The sequence below is a fragment of the Metarhizium acridum genome, assembly GCF_019434415.1.
Source record: "Metarhizium acridum strain ARSEF 324 chromosome Unknown scaffold_272, whole genome shotgun sequence".
NCBI classification, from domain to species: domain Eukaryota; kingdom Fungi; phylum Ascomycota; class Sordariomycetes; order Hypocreales; family Clavicipitaceae; genus Metarhizium; species Metarhizium acridum.
Genome location: NW_027094024.1, coordinates 108,668 through 130,165, shown reverse-complemented (window position 1 = coordinate 130,165; position 21,498 = coordinate 108,668). Strand labels below are relative to the sequence as shown.

The following is a 21,498-nucleotide window of genomic DNA, read 5'->3' as shown; positions in this document are numbered from 1 at the left end:
CTGCGCAACTGAGTCTTCAAGGTTTACGATGAGGGTATTTGAATGGGAATATTGCATAGAGCGTGCGACATGGTGGTGACTTGGTGAGACGTCGACGGGTTGGATTTTCGGGGTTTACGCGGGTCCGCTATGGCCGGGCGATGACGTACTAGACACAAGATCAATGCGAGTTGAGTGCCGGCCTAGTTGTCGGCATCGGCGCCGTCGCACTGGCATAGCTTGTCCGTAGCCTGACTGCGAGAAGAGACAAAGACGACGTCGTTGCGAATCAGGGGAACGGGGCAAAAACACCGCCTCGCCCTTTTGCATTTGGGGGCGCTTCCACAGGTCGCGCGCCGTCGTCATAGTCGACCCGTTGCAGCCGTTGTGCCTGGACGAAAAGCACTGATGGCTTGAGGCGCAACTCAAACGGCCTGTCGGTGCCTTGATTCCTTTTTTTTTCTATATCGTCTCTTTGGTGGCGCCTTGCTTGCTCCAAGCAGCTCCAACTCGCAACCTCGCCAAGTTCCGCACACCATCAATTGATAAGATAAGCTCAAGTGCTCCAACCGCAACTCCAACAACCACACATTCTCACCGACCTCATCACCGACCGTTTCATCGGCGCCCATTGGCACATCTGCCACTTCACATGTCGACCGCCTGCCGCCATACATAATACATCACACTCAGCATCCATGTTCTGAAGCTGCGCCGACCCGGTCCTTGCGCTCCCCGCCATCGACGCCGCCCCTCCCAGGACTACTAACATGGCTCTCTCTCCCGTCGTCACCGTCACTCAAGAGCAAGTGCGCACCTTGGCCTCGCCGCTCAAGAACCTCGCTTCAGGACCACCAACCTCATCCAATGGCACAGCGAAACCATCCGCGGCGCCCGCCCCAACATCCGCGCCGACGCTTCCTCCCACTCTGGACCTCTCGGAGCAGATGAATGAGGAAGAGAAGCGGAAATACGCAAAGGGTAACCATCTCGCCTCCCGCCCATACTCACCTCGAGAGGTCTAACTCTTCCCAGGCAAGAAGCTAGGCGAAGGCACCTACGCCATCGTCTTCCTGGGCCACCTCCGCTCCAAGCCCTCGACGCTCGTCGCCATCAAAAAGATCAAGATCCAAAAGGAATACACCGAGGGCATGGCGCCCGACGCCGTGCGCGAGCTCAAGCACCTCCAGGAGCTCCACCACCCCAACATCATCTCCCTCCTGTCCGTCTTCTCCTCCAAGGACCAGAACCTCAACCTGGTGCTCGAGTACCTGCCGCTCGGCGACCTGGAGATGCTCATCCGCGACACGGACCGCGTGCGCTACGGCGCCGCCGACATCAAGGCCTGGATGGGCATGCTCACCCGCGCCGTGTGGTTCTGCCACGAGAACTTCGTCCTGCACCGCGACATCAAGCCCAACAACCTGCTCATCGCCGCCGACGGCGAGGTCAAGCTCGCCGACTTTGGCCTGGCCCGCAGCTTCGCCGACCCGCACCAGAACATGACGTCCAACGTCATCACGCGCTGGTACCGCCCGCCCGAGCTCCTCTTTGGCGCCAGGCACTACTCGGGCGCCGTCGACGTCTGGTCCGTCGGCACCGTCTTCGCCGAGCTCGTCATGCGCGCCCCCTTCCTCCCGGGCAGCAACGAGCTCGACCAGATCAAGATGATTTGCGAGGCCATTGGCACCCCGACCGACGACAACTGGCCCGGCGTCACCAAGCTGCCCGAGTACACCGTCCCCGGCCAGCACCCGGTCCACGCCAAGGACTGGTACGAGATGCGCTTCGGCACCGTCGGCTCCGACGGCGTCGACCTCCTCATGAAGACCCTCGCGCTCGACCCCAAGAGGCGCATCACCGCCCGCGAAATGCTCCTCCACAAGTGGTGGCATTCCGAGCCCAAGCCCACCAGGAAGCAGGACCTGCCGCGGAAAACGACCGGTGCCGAGGAGAGGATTGGCGCCGACCTGAAGAGGAGACCTGGCGTCGTGGACGACGACAGGGGTGCCAAGGTTGCGAGAAAGTTGGATTTTGGAGCGCGCTAACCGTATCATCTCTATGACGATGGATTTCGCTCCGGCCCGACGGGGGAAAGGAGGGTGAGGATATATATTGTATTTCTTCTGTTCTCCTTTTTTTTTTCTCAAGAAAAATTTGGGTTTCGCGGAAAAAACAAACAGGTAGCATTGGGTACTGGCGTTTAGGGAAGCAGGTAGTTCATATTCAAGGCACATATTACGTCCCGACATCTAGCCATCTATCCCTTCCTCTTTTTCTTTTCCCCCAGCAGTGGATTTACCACCCCGGTGTAAAATATATTATTCTTGGAGACCAGACGCACAAAGTTACGTAGTGTATAGTTACATGTCCACTCGGTCACATTAGCACACAGTCCATGCCGTACATGGCCCTCTCCACGCTCCGCTTCACCTGGTACCAGTCGGCCCTCCTCTGCGCATACTCGTACACCTCCTCGGCCCTGAACACGCCGCCGAACCGGTCGCCGTCCGCAATCACCGCCGCCATGTCCTTGGCGTGCGTCGCGTCAATCAGATAGATCTGGCTCAGCTCCCGGAGCGCCGCGAAATACGCCACCAGATCCGGGTGCTTCAGCCCGCGTACGTAGTCTGCGTACAGGTTCATGTCGGCAATCAGCTTGATGGCGCCGTCGGTCGAGATGCGCTGCCGCTTGAGGTGTTTGCATATCGCCGTGAAGAGACGCAGGCCGACTTCGCCGTTGAACACGTCCAGCATGGCCTTGTCCGTGGTGCCGAGGAGCATGCTCGTGTGCGACGAGACGAGCTGGACGATGCGCCGGGCCGTCTGTGTCGGACCAATGTCCGGTTCCGACGCCGCCGCGTTGGGGAGAGCCGGCGCCGACACCGCCGAGAGCGCAGACACGGGACGCGGGTTGTAGTCGGTCGGGAGCTGCGTGGTGGACTGCAGGTATTCCACCTCGTCCATGAGCACGTCGATGCCCTTGTTGAGACCGGCCGCGACGCTCTCGTCGAGCATCTGCTCAAACTTCTTCTTGGCCAAGCTGGCCGGGTCCAAGAAGTCGTTCTTGTCTGCGATTTTCGGCGCCGCCAGCTGCTGTTCGTAAAAGACGTCAATCATCTGCGATATCAGGTCGCCCACGTTGACGAGCTCGATGAAGGTGACTAGCGGCGCCACGCCCTTTTGGCTGTGGTCGCTTACGTCCCGTGGATTGTAGTTGGACAGGTGGCTCACGGCGGTTTCAAAGCCGCTCCTGACGTGTCGTTGGCCTAGGATACGGAGCAGCACGACGAACATGGTCGCGCATTGCTCCTTTGCTTCGCCGCCGACCTGCCCCCCGAGGGGAATCAAGACTGCTGCTCGGCCCAGACTGGTCTTCGCCAGATGCACCAGGTTCAGGGCCACCTCGATGCTGCAGAGGGACTTGATGCCCTCGAGTTTCGACGCCATGATGGCTGCCTTGGCCGCCAGCTCATCGGTAGGTGCCTTGCCTGACCCGGGCATAGGACTAGCCCGCCCACCAACACCCGGTGTTTCCGGCCGCGAGGGCATTGGTGTCACAGCCGTCGAGGCATTCCCCGCCGCAGACGTGGAGGTAGACGCAGTCGGCTTCGCCGTCGCAAATGGCGAGCCCATGGGGAAACTGGGCAGCACCGTGACCGGCATCATGACCACCTTTTTGAAGGAGCTCAAAAAGTCTGACTTTTCAGCAGACCGATTCACATTGGCCATATAAAATGACTCGAGGGACGAGTCCTCCTCGGACAGCTTCTTCTCCCACTGCGATACCACCATTTCCGCATGCTTGGTGAAGAAGTCCAGCTCTTCCTGCAGGTATAGATCGAGATGTGGTTCAAACAGTTTCAGCGAGAGCTCTTTAGCTTTCAAAAACAAGACATCATCTGCTTCAGTGTCCTTCACCTCCTTCGGCGGCGGCGGCGGCGTCAGCGATTGAAAGAAGCGCATGGACTGCTCGAAGACACCAGAAATGGCTTTCAAATACGCTGATATGCTTCTTTCGTGGCTCTCGTCAAAAAGCGGCGTGGTGTACTCCATGATGACATCCTCTCTCACCTTGTCGACAAATTCCCAAAACACCTCATTTGCATTCGGAAAGATGCGATCAATAACACCGGCCTGTTCATTGACCTTGGCCAACAACACGCCAAAGAACCTCCGTGACGGCTCTAATGAGATTTCATCTACCGCGACACCGTTCAGACACTCTACCGGGTTCAGCGTCAACTCGCGATCGCTGAAAATGGGATGCTTGTGAATGAACAAGTCGATGCCGCCCCTTGCACCACTCAACGTGTGCAAGACATGCGCATACCGCTTCATGCGCCCATCCACGTCCCAGAATTCATAGCCCTGCTCAAACTCTCGTAGTACCGCGCTTTCAAACAACCCCATCATATTAATGAGCTTTTGTTCCCTCTCGTCACACCCCGACGACCAGTCGCTCTTTGCGAACCGCAGCAAGTTCGCCAGCATTTGTGCCTGTCGTTCCGGATCACGGAAAGCCTTGAACACAATGGGATCAGCGTGCGTCTTGGCTTTGACAATGTCCAGATAAAACGGTGCCAGGGCGCCGTATATCTTGCCGTACTCTTGCCTCGCGGCGCCTCGTATGCTCTTCGCATTCTTAAACACCTCCAGATAAGCATCCGAGTCCTGGGGCACGTCGTTCCCTGAAGCAACTCCGCCACCGGCAACACTCAGCGTCTCAAACCCGTCTCGCAGCTCAGACACGGCCCTTCTGCGCTTCTGCTCTTCGACAGACGCGTCAAACAATGTCGTTGCTTGTAGCTGGCCTCTGGTCGCACCCCCCACTTGAGCAGCTGCAGCTTGTGAAGCCCTCTTCGCAGCCTCTCTCCTCTTACGCAGAGACTCTTCAAACCGCCTCCTTGCTTCTCTTTCGTCCCAGCAATTCATGCTCTTTAGCCGCGACACCCATCTTGTGTCGTCGTACACCATTTCTTGTAATTTACGAGACGTTCGTGCCACGCGTAGCTGGTCGGCGATTGGTAAATAATCGAGAACGTGGTTGAAAATCTCTAAACGTTTCTCACAAGCATTAGCCCCCCCAAAACAGCATGCAACACCAGCTCAGTATCCTAGCTTGGACAGCAGGGCTTCATACCAGCAGGGAGCTTTGATTTCACATCAATCATCTCCATTGCCTTCAGGGCATTCAGGATGCCGGCGCCCTTGGGAACACCGGCAGCCTTGTGCCTGTTCATCATGTCGGTGGATGAGACTCGAGCCGAGGGGGCGAGGCTGCTCAGATGGGCGTGGAGAGAAGAGCTACAAGCACCCGCTATATTCTCCGGGTATGACAGACCCGCATGATCGTGTTGGCCTCGTGTGGCCCAGGAAATATTTGAACTCTGCCGGGAGATGCAATTAAGAGGTAAGTCGCCACGTTCTTCAATGCCAAACCGCGGTTTGGAATTGAGGTTGACAGGCCCCCTGTTCGAGGCAGCCTGTCAGAGAGCTGTGGCCCCTCATTATTACGACCCCACGGGCCGGACAGCTGTTGTGACGTAACAATCGCCCAACTTGTTACCCTGAACCAGGATTTGGAGTGTCCCCTTTGTTCATATTCCACGCTAAATGGCACATGTGAACATTGAATATTGAAATTGCCACCGTATATATTCAGCTTTACGGCTATTTAGTCTCTCTTGGTCTGTAACTTGGGTTGATGAATACGGTTGTATGATACACAGTAAACCGTCACTCCAGTTCTCATACAGGTTCAAATGTGCGCATGTGTGTCTATAATTTTATGAACCTTTGCCCCCGAAACTCCCAATATGATTTATCCAACGCAAATGTCCACTCGCCAGAAAGCAGATATGCCGACAAGCCCCTTGTATAAATAGCAGACCCCACCACCGTAATCAATTGATCAATAGCCGACCATACTACCTTGACATTTGTAGTCCCTTTCTGGCCATTATTCCTAACGTGATGCAATGGCCACACTCTCCGAACCTCTTAGTGAGAAGTCGCTGGACAATTCATCTGCCCTACACATACTTTACTTGACATCATGACTATAAGTGCGGCCTCATTCGAGAAACGTGAACAAGTGTGTGTGTAAGACATTCATAGCCCGCGTGGCGTCCCGCGCCTCGATGACACATGAGATATTTATTTCGCTCGCGCCTACAGTAAAACCTGCGTTAGCAACAAAAAGTAAATCGCCATTGCGGTCAAGCATAATGTTGCTGGCCCTTTTGCTTCACAGCACGGACCGTAAATGTCGGAGTACACCAGACAGTTGCTTACCTTGAGATATCATTTCCAAGTTGACGTTATGCTCACCGAGCGTAGAGAACATTTTGCCAGCAACACCAATCATATTCTTCATATCCGCGCCAACAAGACTGAGAATCGCCATGTTAGACAAGACACTGACTTCGCCGCATTCAGCCAGGCTCTGCTTCGCATTGGCAAAGTTGTCAACGCGTGTGCTACCAGAGTGAATCGCCAGCGAGACATGAACCTCGGACGTGGAGATAAGATCGACTGAGATGGCATACTTGTCGAGAATGGAGAAGACCCGAGCAAAAAAACCGTGTGAGATGGAGCGCTTGTTGGAGTGAACGTTTATGACGCTGATGTGATCCTTGATGGTAACAGCTGTAGGTCGCTTAGGAGTCTTAACAGACTGTGCCTCTGACGGAGAACTGCGAAGCAGCTGGTGACTTGCCGAAAGAACGGGATTAGGAACTACAATGGTACCGTTGCCACGTGGATTCTTGACATTCTTGATGCGGATAGGTATAGGGGGCTGAGCGCGGATGACCTGATCCATAGTAAGGTGGTGAATAACCTCTGACCCGTAGAACGTCAATTCGGCAGCCTCGGACGGCGTAATCGATGACAAAAGCCGTGCTGTTGGAACCTTGGATGGATCTGCCGTAAAGATGCCATCAACTTCTTTCCAAATCTGAAGTTCCTCCGCCTTGAGGCCAACTGCACACAACCCTGCACACAAATCCGTGTACCCGCGTCCGATATCGCCATCAATAAGACTGCCGGGAACGTTGCCGAAAAAGCCCGTCACGACGGGTACCCGAGTGCCGCATGCGTCAAGTTTCCTCGCGAAAGCAGCAGAGACAGCCTTGTAAAAGCTGGAATCCACAGGTGCCGAAGCATCATAGTGTAGAATGTCGCATAAATCAACATATTCTGCATCAACTCCCTGTGAGGTTACGGCCCGAAATGGGCCTGCATATTAGCATGTGATATCAGGCTAGAATAGAGGTCGAAGGAAAAGTAGGAGGGAAGAGCCGGAGCAAAAAAAAAAAAAAACACGTACAACATCCTGCAGGAGAACCGTCATGTATAAACAAGCCAGTTTCTCGCCAAAGCTAATGACGCGGTCTTTGGCTCTTGAGTTGATTTCGAGATTGAAGCGTTTGGCCGCCAGAATATATTCAATGAGCTCCTGGCACTGAGCCTCAATTTTGCGGGCAAGAGATTCTCTTAAACTGGGATCTTGGATGTAGGCCTCTGCTGCAAAAACGTGGTCGTTGCAAATGTCCGTGATGAGTCCATTAGCCTGCTCAATGAGGGCGACTTGTTCCTCTGGTGAACATGTGGCATAGGCCAGTCCAACCTCCTTCAAAATTTTATAGACTGCAAGTAGCCTGTAGGCGCAAGCTTAGCAATTGGACCCTTTTAAAAAAGTTGAAAGCCACTGTGAGAACAGAGTGCAGTGGCAAGAGCCTCGACGTTGACTCACCGGCTGGTGGTGCCCTCGGCCTTCTTTCCCGTACTCCTCGCAGAGCATACCACAACAACACGATTCTTTAACAAGCTTGTCCTGCTCAAACAGTTAGCTCTCAATTACCAGACGGCCCCCCAAAAAGAGGAGAGCCACTGATTGCTGGCGGTTCACCCAACATACTTGACGATATCGCGAGCAATCTGTCTCCAAGATTAGTATAGGTCAAACAGTGGCGTTGTAAAACCGCTACTCAGGAAAATAACCACATGCCTTATCAGGAAACTTGCCGACGCTCGTACCCCCAAATTTCTGGACTATCCAGCCCTTATCCGACGCATTGCTATATGTCGAGCTCACCATCGTGCCTGATTCCTGCTATCCTCCCCCGCGGCGAAGTCGAACGTTGAAGAGCCGGAACCGGACCACCAGAAGAAAAAAAATTGGTCGGGACTATCAGGCACCAATTGGCGATCGACACATACAAGCAATGGACAGTTGCATTCAAGAGAAGATTTAAACAATGCAACAGCGCTAAAAAGTATGTATATGCCGATATAAGTGTTCTTTCCTTCGAATGCAAAAAGATGGCGAGGCTTCGAAAAATGAAGAGAGCAAGTGAGTGAGTAATAACGACGGCTCTGCGCTAGTTAGTTACCAGGCAAACTGGGAGGCTTGGCGACAGGCGCAGTGGAGCAAGGGACATCTTCGCTCCTTCCGACCGCGACGAATGCTCGGTAAACCACACTCGATATTCAACATGGCTTCGGCCGATGTCACGTGGGGAGTCCGCCGAGAATCGGCAGCACCCCATATCAGTCATGATTCTATTCACATCACATCACTCCTATCCAGTTGTCCAGATACCCAATTTCACACCTCGAAAACCCACTTGTTTCTTCCGAAAATCCGTCTTGCAAAACAGCTGAATACCCTCGTATAAAAGGGTCATGCCATCACATGTGCAAGGCAGCCTTGGTGCCAACCCGCCGACTCGCAACCAAATCACCTCCAAACGCCTCTACAGCGTCCATCGCATCCAGAATACAAGCCTCAAGAAGCCATGCGAAATTCTTGTGCCTCCCTCCACCCAATCAAATCAAGGGATATTATTGTTTTACTAACCAATCCTCGATGGCGCAATGTGTTGACCCCACTGGCCCACGCCGAGCCTCGACAAATAGTGGCAGCCAAAAATATCTCGGGCGTCCAAACAACTGTCTTCAGCACCCCACAGCAGGCTCGTGGTTTTGAACATGCCGGCTGTGGCCATCAATAAAATAAGCTTCAAAGTAGTCTCTTGAGCAAAGCCAGGTACCGCTCATTCATATTGCTTATACCCGCCGAGTGATGCCCTGTTCGACATGGACCTCCTTCGTGTCCCCCGTTGCGCCTTTGATCGGAGTTGTCGCAGGAAGCTTCTTCGCCGATGTACAATAAATCATCACCACTCGGACATAATTCACATCTGGAGTGCTGTTGCGGTCGAAAGTGGACGAAATTGATGACACATCAACTCGCAACGAAGCAAACAAATCCGACTGGCCACCGGTCCAAGGAAGCTGGCAGTGAGTTCGTTATTAGCAAGTATTAACCAACATGACCCAAATCCAGCTGCCCAGAAACGTATCAAATGTTGTCAAGAAACATGCAAAAACCGTAAAATGTATTGCATGTATACAACACTATAACCAGCATGAAGCCAACAACTGCCAACCGATATATACGTACAGTTCGAGCAATAGAGTCCAACACCCACGGACACCTGCTTCGTGGAATACTGTAAAAAACCAATAACAAAAAACATAGCTCAGATTCTGGTAAACAATCCCGTCTCTTGCTGAAAGTTCGGAAACAGACGCACCCTCGCCTGGCCAAGTCTCGGACCATTCAGGGTTCTCGAGCACCCTCCCCTGTTCAGCCGAGTCACAAGCTGTCATGACTTCGTCCCGTCATTATCCCAATCATCTCTTGATTAATTTTTGTCCCGTTGCCAAAAAACAATAAGTGGGTATTGAAATCAACCCCCTCCCAAACCATTAGCCAAACGCCGCCCCAATGCCTGCCACCGATGATTTGCGCCGTTCTTGAATATCCCTATAAACTCGCCCCAGTTGTCAACTCTGCAGTCATGCCGACATTTTCAGCTCCCGTAAAAGAAAACTTGTCCATTGGGAACTCTTCTTCTGGTGTTCGGATACCAATCCCGCTGTCGTCGTGAGGATCTCCACCGCTTACACCTAGTGTTGCTTGGTTGTTTGGTGGTGGAGGAAACGGAGCCCTTCCAGGTTGTGACTGAGACACATTAGATAGGTTCAATTCGTCACTGCCGCTGCTGCACCGTGAGTTTTGGCGGCTAGACTCCTTCTCTGCCGTCTCAGTGTTGGTAGATGTGTTTGTGGCTTGCTGGGTGCGAGGCTTCTGTTTCATAAAACCACCCTGCTCTGCCAAGAAGCAGACCATCTCGTCAACCCAAGTTTTCGTCACCCACCAAGAGCCGAAACTCTTTCCTTGAGCAAGCGTGAGGTCGCGCATGACAGAGGTTCCAACCCGCTCAACACACCACACAATATCTGTGTGTGAAGCATATGGGAATCTGTTTGGCAGATTCTGCAGGAAGTTGACCCATCTCTCCAGAACATTCTGGCCCGTCGAGTTTGCTCCACTGCCATCATCGGTTTGTCTGCCGCTTCGGGTTACCACATCCCCGTATATTGTCAGACATTCGACCTCCCACGGAACATTGACGGGATCAAGAAGGTCTCTCATCTCTGTTACTAGAATGTCTACCACGTCGTCCATGCCACGAGTTGGCACACACTCGGCAACCTTCCTGGCGCGAATCATGGTAATCCAGTCAACATACATTTGGTCCCTGTTGGCAGGGTTCGACAGCATGTTTGCTGCTGCATGTGCTGTCAAGTTGACTCGCAGAGCTCGGTCTATCAGGCCAGAAAAGAGGGCGGCGGGTGCCTCCTTAGCCGATAGAACATGCTGGGGCTGTCCCTGAAAAGACTCGCGAATATGTGGCACTAGTCTCTCCGAAATGTTGCGCAGGGTGTCAAGAACTGGCTTGGGGACTACTTGAAGGGTCAGCCCGGAAATGATGCTCATCATGCGTTGATATAAAACGTAATCACATCCCTCAATCCACGGTGCTATGGCAGCATGCCCAAACAATTTTTGGACTGGCATAGTCAAAGTGCCCTGGAAAGATGTGTATAGGTGGAAGAATGTCTTCTCTCTGCAGTACCGGATGCATTCTACTAGTGATGTGCAATGTGAACGATACAGTGCAGACAATGACTTGGCAGCATCGGGGTCTGTCCCCTGAGGAAGATATAGCTCAATGGCTGGAAGGGCAAGAACGTCATGCTGGTCCACTGGACCACTATCGGCAGGCAGGAATGAGAGCTCAAGTTCCGTCTTGGTTGAGGTATTTCGGATATTATCGATACTGGCCAAGTCAGGCTGGTTGTACAGACTATGAGATCTGCTGGAGGATTTAGCTGGATCAGGGCTTTTCTGGCTTTGGCTAGCCTCTTGCGGCGAGGGCAGGGAGCCACGACTTGCAGTATTGCTATTGCCCTGGACGGAAGTGCTAAGTTACCAACGTTAGATTAATTTTCGGGCGGGCAAAATTGAGGGACGTTGCGCCACGTACTTGAAACTTTGGGAGAGACTCTTGGCTTCGGGAAGCGGTCTGGGAGCAGGTGGTTGCGACTCCCTCAAGTCTGGTTGGTCATCAACAAGAGAAAAGTTGACATAATGATATTTGGATTCTCCACGAACACCAAGACGACGGGTCTTGAGGCCAGGGAAGAGAACGCGGACCAGTTTTCCGAAGCTAGCAGGGTTCAGGACCGTGATTCTCTCAGTGGCACACCGTGAGGCATAGTTCGCGTATACGCGGCCACGGGGTACCGAGCCTTTCCCTTTGGAACAGACAGAATTGATCCTGTTTTGCCAGTATTAGCCTTGTGTATTATGTGCTAGCCCCCTTGTTCGTATTTGTATGCCTACCATAACATGGCAAAAACCTGACGGGTGCGCTCCGAATTGGGACCTCGCTCATTACCATGAAGCTCGCCAGCGACGTCTTGAAGCTTACGATGGCGGTTTGCAGTGAAAAGTTGTCTCATTTCGAGTTCGTTATTGGCGCTGGATCGAGTGGCAGCAGGCTTTGCGGCTCCGACAGGTCCGGACATGGAATCGCCATCCTCGTTGTCATCACGGTCGAGCATCTGGCTTTCTCCTTCAGTGAAGCTTGCGTTGGCGGCAACGTACTGCTCGGCGGGAAGAGGATGTCTTGTCATGGTATGCTGTTGCTGCTGATAAGGGATGTGGTGGTGATGAGGGTGAGCCATCCCGGCTCCCATGGACCCGTCCATCGAGAAGTCGTGGTTTGCCGTCTGCATATGGGTGGCGGCTTGGAGGATCATGTCTTCCGGCGACATTTGCGGGCCGGGGCCCATGTCCTTTCCATGACCATGGTCATTTGGAATCCATTGACCGGCGTACATGGCTGATGAGTCCGCGAAGGCCGACTGGTCCATGGTAGGTTGTGTTGCGGCGCTGTGAACAGACGTGGTCGAGGCGCGGGATTGTGGACGCTTCCTCGATTTGACGGCAGCGCGCGCCGGTGGGTTGTCTAGTAACGAGGAAAGGAAAAGAGGTAGTCAGAAAAAGTTCCCGCCACGCACGTCCAAGAGCAATCGACATTATTTTCTTTATTTGGGTGTTGTTTTAAAACAAAGTGCAGCCCGTGGCAGAAGACATACCTTGCTCCATGGTGTGTGGTGTGGTGTGTTATGCAACAGTGTTGTGAGGTGGGCTACCGAACAACAAACATTGGCTGTTGGGTCGAAGAGTAAATGAGTGGTCCGGCAGAGTTGCGGTCGACGGGAACAAGTGGACGTCCAAAAAGTCCAAGAAGAAGAAGAGCACGAGGAGGAAGAACGAATAGGCGCAATGCCGCAACAGTCGGGCGCAGAGATGCAATGCCGCTGGTTGTCTGAATGTGCGCGCCTCGTGGTTCGCCGCTGATGCAGACTTGCAGCTGTTTGTTGGTGTTGTTTTCTGTTGCGAGGCCAACGGGGGGAGGAGGGAAAAAAGCATGGGAAAAACAAAAAAAGCGGGCGGCGGGCAAGCGTAGGAGGGATGGAGGCAAGAAGGCAGGAGCGTCCCGCTTGTCCAAACAAGACGCATGCCACGGGCCAACCACAGCCTGAGCTGCAGCTGGGGTGGGGTGCACCAGCCGCACCAAAACAAACCTGGGCCGCAGGTTTAGGTAAGCAAGCTCGCAGATTAATTACCGAGATTCCAGCATCAACTGACATCACCAGGGCCATCAACTGGACTTGACTGCTTGACTCAGATCCAGCAGCCAAGGCCGGTTTTGGCACACTGTTGGCTCACCCGTTCCAGGGCATTTTGGCGACCCATGTGGCCTCTAGCTTCTTTCTTTCTGTGTTTTACCGATCTACGGAGCTGGAGCCCGAAATCTTGACATCTAGGGCTTAGGAGAGCTGGGCGATGTGCCATCACCGGAAACCTATCGTCATGGGCTTAAGACACCAATGCACCGTACCTTGCAGGTAAGACAGTACGACATGGAGGATCTACCGTGGTTTCCCAGCGGCCCATAGCATGCGTGTACGGCGGCTTGGAATGAGTGACTGTGTGAATGGATGAGTGAGCAAGTGAGCCAGCAAGATGAAGAAATCGGGAGGCTACCAGACTGATGCTCGTATGATGGCGACTAGTGGGCCTCAATCACCTGAGAGTGCCGGCCTTGCTCGAGCCCTTTGATGGTTCATCTATGTGACTTGCCAAGGGTTGAGAAGGAAGTTGAGATTGGGGGTACTGCGTACATGACTAACAATCATCTCCGTCCTCTTGTTGCACTCTTTGGAGACATGCCCAAGGTAGATTGACGACTGGGACCGTCCGCCCAAGTTAGACCAGGATCGACTGAACCTGTTTCTACCCGCATACCTGGACATGCACTTGACATGTTCAAGATATGCATGGACACAGGGAACTTTCGAAATTGGCAGATGTCAAGGGGCGCTCGGGAATAGATTTGTAGTTCTCTGTGCACACGCTGCTTCATCAGAGCAAACTCGTGGTACATAAGCTTGACCGTCCACAGTTGGTATTTATCTGACCAAGAATGACCGAGACCTGGGTTACCCAGGCACCAGGTAATTCAGCGTGTCGAAGGTATGTATCAATTGATGATGGTACGGTAGGAGCAGTATCACTTATGGGCGACGGGTGGATGGCATTCCTGTATGACCTAGGTAACTACACAAGGACAAGAGAAGCAAAGGATTGGCAGCAGCTGGCAGCTTGAGTTTCAATACCTAGGACGGAGAGACCAAAAACGTTATCTTGCCTCTCCTGCTTCCAAGCGTTCCGATGCTTGTCTCTGCGATATTTCTAGACTCCTGTCAATTGACCTTTACTAGTTCATTAGCCTTGGTGAGCCAAGCAGCCAAGCTACGAGCATTGGAACGTGAACGTCTGGTGCAGACCAGGGCTGCACATGAGTCCGGAATGGTGTGGCTTCTTGACAAAGGCGAAAAAGACGAATCATTGCTTTTGCAACTAATTGTCTACACGGAACTGGTCAAAGCCATGCCCGGCCCACCAACTCCCGCCACTGGCCGTGCCATCCAGGTGTGACTGAGCACTTGAGCTCTGTCATTTGATTACAGCTGCACATGCCGTGGCCGCAGGTGCCGTTCAAAAAATTGGGCCCTGCCCTTCCCAAAAGCTTGCCCAAGGGCACAAGCCACCGACGACGGCGCCCCTCGGGTCGACGGGTCTCTCAAATTGCTGCCCGTTCGATGTCTATTAAAAGGGAGTCAAGCTGAGCTGTCGTGTAGCTCTCTGTCGTGCTCGTTATAGACTTGGGGTGGGTGGTTGTCGAACCGAGTACCTGGGAACGCCCTAGTCTAGGCCTTCAGCATGGAAACCCCATCTTAGGTACTCTGTAGGTACATAAGCAGCTCCACTGGTGGTAACATTGGACCAAATTCGCTACATGTACCTGGCACTGGGCCAGGTGTACACTTGCGCTGGACCAGCAACTTGTTTGGGAGCAGTTGAGTTGGGTGCTTCCCGATGTCCTCCCCACATACAAAGAACTCGTCCACATTTTCGCATACTTTAGTAGCGGCTTCGACTTGGAACAGGACACCTTTTCCAACTTCCACCCTTCACACACCACTCATTTTCGACCCCAACCCATCCTCTTGCTCTCCCTTCAGTGATACAGTCGCAGCTACTGCACTCGCGCCATCAGATCCGAACATCCGACAGGAAACAATAGCTTCAAAATGTCTGCCCAGGAAAAGGCCCAGAATTACCTCAGCAGCTTGGACAAGGAGGTTCGTGTACCGCTGAGCACGTGTCTAATCGAAATCACTATGACTTTATTTGCATTGTTCGAGATGTGCTAACCTGAGGCGCCTGCTTCCGCCTAAACTGTGTAGCTCTCCAAGTACCCTGCGCTGAACAACCTCGAGAAGCAGGCTGGTGTCCCGAAGGCGTATGCCGTCATTGGAGTCGCCGCTCTCTACTTCTTCCTCATCATCTTCAATCTCGGTGGCCAGCTTCTCACCAATTTCGCTGGCTTCGTCATCCCGGGTTACTACTCTCTCCAAGCTCTTTTCACCACCACCAAGGACGATGACACCCAGTGGCTGACTGTACGCATGTCTCCTTGGCTCCTGTCCTTGAATGAGCGTTGGCCCTCGTGAGGGTTAAAAAGCTAACTGTTATTGCTTGTCTTTATAGTACTGGGTTGTCTTCTCATGCTTCACTGTTATTGAGAGCTTCTTCAACATTGTCTACTGGTTCCCTTTCTACTTTGTTTTCAAGTTTGTTTTCCTCCTGTGGCTTTCTCTGCCCATGTTCCGGTAAGTCAAACACCCAGCGGAAAAAGAGAAACGTTCCAAATACCAACTACCATTTCCCAGTGGTGCCGAGATCATCTTCCGATCTTTCATGGTCCCCACTCTCAGCCGATACTTCCAGCAGCCCGCCTCAACCTCTGCTGGTTTGCGCTCCAAGACTGGTGGTCTTGACAAGTCTGACTAAGTCTCGGGCCAACTACTCGCTGTGCAATCTATCAGTGACGCCTCCCATTTACCTGCGTAGACGGGAGTTTCGTAGCTGCGCACTGTTTAGGGACAGTGCTGGTGGCGTTCACTGAAGGCGATGACGCATGATAAGCGACAAGATGATGAATGTAGAGCACGATGAACGGACAAAAACACACGCTCGCGCGCGCTAAAAAAAACTGGTGGTAATGACTGGCAAGACTCGCGCCTTCGACTACAGGCGAGCTATCATGATGATAAGACCTGCCTGATGACGAATAGCTGTGGGGGCGGGGGCTTGCCAGGGCAACGGAACGGAGTTTTCTCGACGGCGATGATAGATTTCGTCGGAAATTCTATGATTGGATCTGAATGTATGGCGCATGTATTACTTGTCTCCGTTATTGCTATTTGGGATTAGGTTTACGATTTCGTGGTGAATTGAGCTGCTTTGAAAACTTGTTTCTACTACTTACCCTGCCAGCCAGGTGTGCCTTTGCGCATTGGCCTACCTCGGGAAGAGAGGGAGGCAGATGCAAATGCAAGGAGCTTAACTTGTGATTGCAGCTGGCGGCAGCTAGTAGTTCAGGAATCCCAGTCAGCCTCGTTTATTTGCGACCGCCTTGTCCATGGATTAACACCTACCTAGGTAGACAGCTGGCTCTTCATTACGTTGTCTTCCATCAGCGATGAACACCCAATTTCATACATTGCTGCCCGGGTGATCTGGCGGCGATGGGGGTTGACACACGTGACGTCGCAACTAAGGAATCGCAGAACATGGGCTGGGTGCTGTGCAACAGTAACCCCTGATCGATCTGGTTCGCGGTTGCTCGAGTGTAGTCAAGTACGGAGTAGTCTGGTACTACTCACGTCGGGCGGCCATCTGGGCCAATGGGCTCTGTCAGGTCAAGTGGCAGCACTACTTGACTTAATAAGTAGACGGAGTGGCTTGCTGAGCGCCAGCACCACCGGGTCCCTGTATTAGCCCAGTGGCCCGCCACAGGGGCCACTGCCCAGCGCTTCCTTTTGAAATTCCCAGGCGCCATTGAGCTCCGGTGCTGACATGTGCAGCGCGGGTGTACCAGCTACCTCCTGCTGTAGGCGACCCGGCTCTCCCTGGAAGCGACGACAATACGCCACCGATAGACATGGCGCATGAGGCCTCAATGCCAACTTTAGAAGCCGACCAACACCCGACCCCAGTGTTGATACCTCGTCCAGCGTGTAGCGGCAAGTGGGTCGTGCTGATGCGGCCGTTGTGAAACCGCTTCAACCTCATCTAACGACCAGCGCATTCGCTTACTGCCCTCTGCTTGCCGTCTCTTCTCTTCTCTCTCATTGTCAATCCGACTTGACCACCCATGTCCTCGCATTGGATGGCAATTCAATTATGATTGAGCGCCACTGACATTGGGTGCACCGCCGACTGTAGTCCCATGCATTCATTGCTTCAGCTGTCAGCGCTTTCCGCCGTAGAATAATCCAGCGGCTTACGACCAGCATCATTGAATCCTTACGACAAGCTCGCTCTGACAAGCAGCAGACTATCGCACGGCGACTCCCCGGGTGGGCTTGTAGCCAATATGCAGCTGAGCCCTTTACAATCGCGCCTTGTCGCGTCGCTGACCGCTACGCTTTGTGTGGTGGCATTGTATTTATTGCTATCGTCGCCCAAAGGAGCTCTCGCCGCTGAGCTACCTCTCGACTCATCCTCGTGGATGGATCTGGCCATTCTCGATACCGACAGAACCGAATTGCAGACCTCGTCGTACGAACCAATATTTAGACTTTTCACCCGCAGCATACTCGGACGGGCCCAAGATGTTACGCCACTCGAGAACAACAGGCCCTTGGGATTGAATGTCGGCCCGGGCTCCCAACCAACATGCTACATTGTCAAGAAGGGTTCGTTAGGGGATGGTCGAGGCAACAGTAAAATCTACATATCAGCAAACACATGTTTACAACCAACGATCAAGGCGGGCAAGAAGGCCATGTCCCCCGGACAGTTGACCTTGTTCGTATCAAACGATACCGACGCAGGATGCCCCCAGATTACAAGCACGGCCAATGGCGTCGAAGCCAAAGGATTTACCTCCAAAGTCTTCACGGAAGGCGCCGTCGCTTTTAGCATCAACTCGACCAATGATGTCTATGTTGCAATCTACGCCCCCAAGCTGTCCGATGATTTCGAGGGGACTTACAACTTTGAAATAGCGGCTTCGAATATCACATATTTTCACCGATATGAAGCAAGTGGCGGTGCAGAGCTTCTGTGGATGGATAGTGACTCAACCTCGGCCCTGCTTGTGACGCGAAATCTCACCGACGACGTCAGCAACCTTAGACACGTAATGAGCGAGGATCCTCCCTATCAGCTATACGTCAGCGGCAAAGATACAACGTCGTTGGATGGGATGCGCCGTTCAGCATGCGGTTTCCAGAAGAACGCTCTCATTGGCTCTAATAACCAGGGCAACGCGAAGAATAATGCCATGGTTAAGACGGCCATGACACTTCGAGGACCAGGAGGGCTACCAAAGCAGCAGTTCTATGTTGTGGGACTCAACGCGACGTCGGCCTACAGCGGCGTATTGGTAAAGCCCGCTAATGTTACTGTAAATTCAAAGCGACAGATAGGCGGTAGTGATGTTCCAACGAACCCGGGTAGCATTGTTTTCCAGGAAACATCATTTCAGACCAACGCCGGTAAGTTGAAATACTTGTCATCTTTGGCCCGTCTTTCGTCCTTATGTCGCGATTTTCGTGCACAATCCCAAAGGACCAGATTGCTAACAATCTTGCAGCACCGAATTGCAAAGTGGTGACAGACTTGGAATTCTGTGACGAAATTCAATATGCGGTGCCTGGAAATGACGGAAAATACAACAACACAGAGCTGGCAAAGGCTTATGATAACTATGCCAAGAGAATGTACGACAACTTTCTTAAAGTCATGATGCAAATACAATGCGAGACGGATCGGACCTCGAGGTACTCGCTGGCTAGAACGTGCGACGATTGCAAAAATGCGTACAAGCGATGGCTCTGCACCGTCAGTATCCCACGATGCGAAGACTTCCAGGGCGAGTCACGGTTCAGCGTTATCCGCAACGTCGGCCAGCCTTTTCCCAACGGCACAATGTTACCCGATGATATCCGAACGAATTTGGCACTGGTGCCATCTCAGAATGCGTCACGAAATGCATTCATCGACACGGATATTCAGCCCGGACCGTACAGGGAAATTATGCCCTGCGAAGACATTTGCTATCAAGTGGTTCAGAGCTGCCCGTCAAAGATTGGCTTCAAGTGTCCACAAGAGGGCATGTACGCTTTCAACGTGAGCTACGGAAAACGAGATAACGACAACTCCACTGTGTCATGCAATTATCCAGGCGAGGCGCGAACCCCCGTCAATGGAGCGGCAGCATTTATACCCAATCTGATGTTTTTGGCGGGTGTATTGTCATTATCGAGTCTTTTGTAAGTGGGATAATTGAGGAGGATTATTGGACGAACATAGCATGTCCATCTGGCAGGGTTATAAAATTCATTTGGCGGCGTTGAGCGATTTTGGGTTCCTTTCTTCTACTTTTTGGATTTATAGACCAAGCTTCTGGTGGACATTGGTGGTATCGGGTCAGAATTAATCACATAGCCTTCAAATTTCCTCACGATATTACTTAGACGACGCTGTGCACCTATGGGCCCGGCAGCTGAACGCTTGGCTATCTGCCATTTTAGTCTATACAGCACGCAAAAAACTACGCTGATTTCAAGCGTCGTGCGACTTGACGGGCGGCCGCCCGGCTTCCAAATGCCGAAGCCCCTCCAAAAGCCCCTCACTCGTCCGTGGTACCCAGTGGGGTTCACGCTAGGCCATGGTTCACGAGCGAGCTTCATTCATCGTATTCACAGGTTATATCTTTAATTCTCAGTCGTATCAAATCTGATTCGGAATACAAACCTGCTCCTCCAGCCACAGCTAGCCTCGACAATGAAAACACTTTCTCTCCAGGCGGTGGACAACACCGTCCACGGCCGCCTGGCATTAGTCACCGGCGCAACGTTAGCTATCCCATCCTGCCCGTACATGCACCCGAACAAAAGCATCCGGATACTAACTTGCCATGCAATAACACCAGCGGAGGCATCGGGTCAGCGTGTGCCAAAAACCTCGCCGCAGAAGGATGTGATGTTGTCCTTCACTACTCATCCAGCCAAGTACAGACCACCTCGGCCTGTCGGACCACGACAGCAAGATGAAGAGAAAAGAAGACAAAACTAAAAACGAGCCCAGGAAAAAGCAGACACCCTCGTAAAAGAACTCCAACGGCTTCATCCGAAGCAACTATTTAGCACGGCCCGCGCAGACCTCTCCTCTCGCGAAGCCACCCGCCTACTGGTCCCCAACGTCCTGTCCAACCCAGCCATCAGCGCCAGACACAAGGCCATCTCCATCCTAGTCGCTAATGCCGGCACAGGCCGCCGCATCAGAGACATCAAGGACATTGAGGAAGACGATTGGGACCTCACATTGGAGATTAACGCGCGGAGCCAGTTTGTCGTCACCAAGGCGTGCCTACCGGGCATGAGGGACCAAGGCTGGGGGCGGGTGATTCTGGTGGGCAGCATCGCAAGCAGGGGAGGGGGCATCAACGGGTGTCATTATGCAGCGAGCAAAGGGGCCATGACGTGAGTGTAGTGAGTGTCCTATAACTGGTGGCTTGGAGCAGTCGTGGTGCTGAGTGTTTTGCCCCCGCAGGTCAATGGGATTGAATCTGGCGACGATCCTGGCCCCCGAAGGCATCACAGTCAATATTGTGAGTTTTCCCTGTCCAGCTCTTCCATGCCGCCTACATCGAAACTCACAACATCTCATCTAGGTCCAACCCGCCATGATAGGCGCCACAGGCATGATTCCCACGCCAAAGGCAACGTGCGTGTTACCTCTCCTTATCACTGTTGAATACTTACCAACAAAAGACAGCACCTGGCAAAGCAACACCGACCCGGAAGAACTTAGGTCGACGGATCCGGGTCTCGCTATTGCCAGCAGCGTGCCCGTCCATAGACTAGGAGCGCCTGAAGAAGTGGCCAATATCGTCATCTTGTAAGTGTAGACTTGACTTTTCGCAAGTATCGGGGCTAATGTGCTGGGTAGGTTTGCGAAAACGGGGTACATGACGGGGCAGGAGGTCCTTGTTGCGGGGGGATTGCGGTAGCACAAACACAAACACAGACGAGTGATGTCGTTACATCGCTATCGAGATACGTTAACTTGCGTTTGCCGTATCCGTCTTTCTACGTGTGGATTCATTAGTGAAGTATGCTCTTTTCATTAAGCACGAGTAGCAATAACTGCTAGCAAAGCTTGGGATCCTGCAATGTTGGCCTGTATATCTCAGGGGCTGAGTTTGCGAGTACAAGACATAGATCTGCTATAGAGATGCAGACCGTCTACGGAGTAGTCTACAATACATTTGTATTGTGAAGAGCCCGCCTGTGTAGTGGTACTCTTACAGGCAAGAGATCTTTTATATAGATTTTTTAATTAGAAATAGATAGTTAAATATCATATAAAATATATATTAAAAATTTATCAAAAGATTGAATTATGGATGATGGAAGTAAATCTTTTTATAATCAAACTATTTTACA

The 21,498-nt window shown here is 52.5% G+C and overlaps 7 protein-coding genes across 7 annotated transcripts; 4 read left to right on the top strand and 3 right to left on the bottom strand.

The window, feature by feature from the left end:
• Positions 1-749: 749 nt before the first annotated feature.
• Positions 750-2,027, top strand: KIN28_1 (TFIIH complex serine/threonine-protein kinase subunit kin28; the record flags this gene model as incomplete). Its single annotated transcript, XM_007810580.2, has 2 exons — positions 750-960; positions 1,015-2,027. 2 exons carry the CDS (start codon positions 750-752, stop codon positions 2,025-2,027), a joined length of 1,224 nt encoding a protein of 407 aa, XP_007808771.2.
• Positions 2,028-2,358: 331 nt separating this feature from the next.
• Positions 2,359-5,225, bottom strand: RCY1_1 (F-box protein: endocytic membrane traffic, recycling ReCYcling 1; the record flags this gene model as incomplete). The annotated part of the gene is made up of 2 exons (XM_007810581.2): positions 2,359-5,036; positions 5,123-5,225. 2 exons carry the CDS (start codon positions 5,223-5,225, stop codon positions 2,359-2,361), a joined length of 2,781 nt encoding a protein of 926 aa, XP_007808772.2.
• A 388-nt stretch (positions 5,226-5,613) lies between these two features.
• J3458_012810 (uncharacterized protein) lies at positions 5,614-8,370 on the bottom strand. The gene is made up of 6 exons (XM_066120135.1): positions 7,994-8,370; positions 7,904-7,923; positions 7,739-7,819; positions 7,313-7,643; positions 6,277-7,195; positions 5,614-6,153 (listed from the first exon to the last, which is right to left on the bottom strand). Exons 1-6 carry the CDS (start codon positions 8,081-8,083, stop codon positions 6,056-6,058), a joined length of 1,539 nt encoding a protein of 512 aa, XP_065974770.1. The 5' UTR covers positions 8,084-8,370; the 3' UTR covers positions 5,614-6,055.
• Positions 8,371-8,586: 216 nt separating this feature from the next.
• Positions 8,587-12,834, bottom strand: J3458_012809 (uncharacterized protein). Its single transcript, XM_007810583.2, has 4 exons — positions 12,502-12,834; positions 11,744-12,371; positions 11,385-11,678; positions 8,587-11,321 (listed from the first exon to the last, which is right to left on the bottom strand). Exons 1-4 carry the CDS (start codon positions 12,509-12,511, stop codon positions 9,818-9,820), a joined length of 2,436 nt encoding a protein of 811 aa, XP_007808774.2. The 5' UTR covers positions 12,512-12,834; the 3' UTR covers positions 8,587-9,817.
• A 2,232-nt stretch (positions 12,835-15,066) lies between these two features.
• On the top strand, positions 15,067-15,829 carry YOP1_1 (ER membrane protein DP1/Yop1; the record flags this gene model as incomplete). Its single annotated transcript, XM_007810584.1, has 4 exons — positions 15,067-15,117; positions 15,223-15,438; positions 15,527-15,648; positions 15,709-15,829. 4 exons carry the CDS (start codon positions 15,067-15,069, stop codon positions 15,827-15,829), a joined length of 510 nt encoding a protein of 169 aa, XP_007808775.1.
• A 1,312-nt stretch (positions 15,830-17,141) lies between these two features.
• Positions 17,142-19,591, top strand: J3458_012807 (uncharacterized protein). Its single transcript, XM_066120134.1, has 2 exons — positions 17,142-18,543; positions 18,642-19,591. Exons 1-2 carry the CDS (start codon positions 17,418-17,420, stop codon positions 19,322-19,324), a joined length of 1,809 nt encoding a protein of 602 aa, XP_065974769.1. The 5' UTR covers positions 17,142-17,417; the 3' UTR covers positions 19,325-19,591.
• A 164-nt stretch (positions 19,592-19,755) lies between these two features.
• Positions 19,756-21,415, top strand: J3458_012806 (uncharacterized protein). Its single transcript, XM_066120133.1, has 7 exons — positions 19,756-19,905; positions 19,983-20,061; positions 20,138-20,532; positions 20,603-20,660; positions 20,724-20,776; positions 20,828-20,950; positions 21,002-21,415. Exons 1-7 carry the CDS (start codon positions 19,835-19,837, stop codon positions 21,060-21,062), a joined length of 840 nt encoding a protein of 279 aa, XP_065974768.1. The 5' UTR covers positions 19,756-19,834; the 3' UTR covers positions 21,063-21,415.
• Positions 21,416-21,498: the final 83 nt, after the last annotated feature.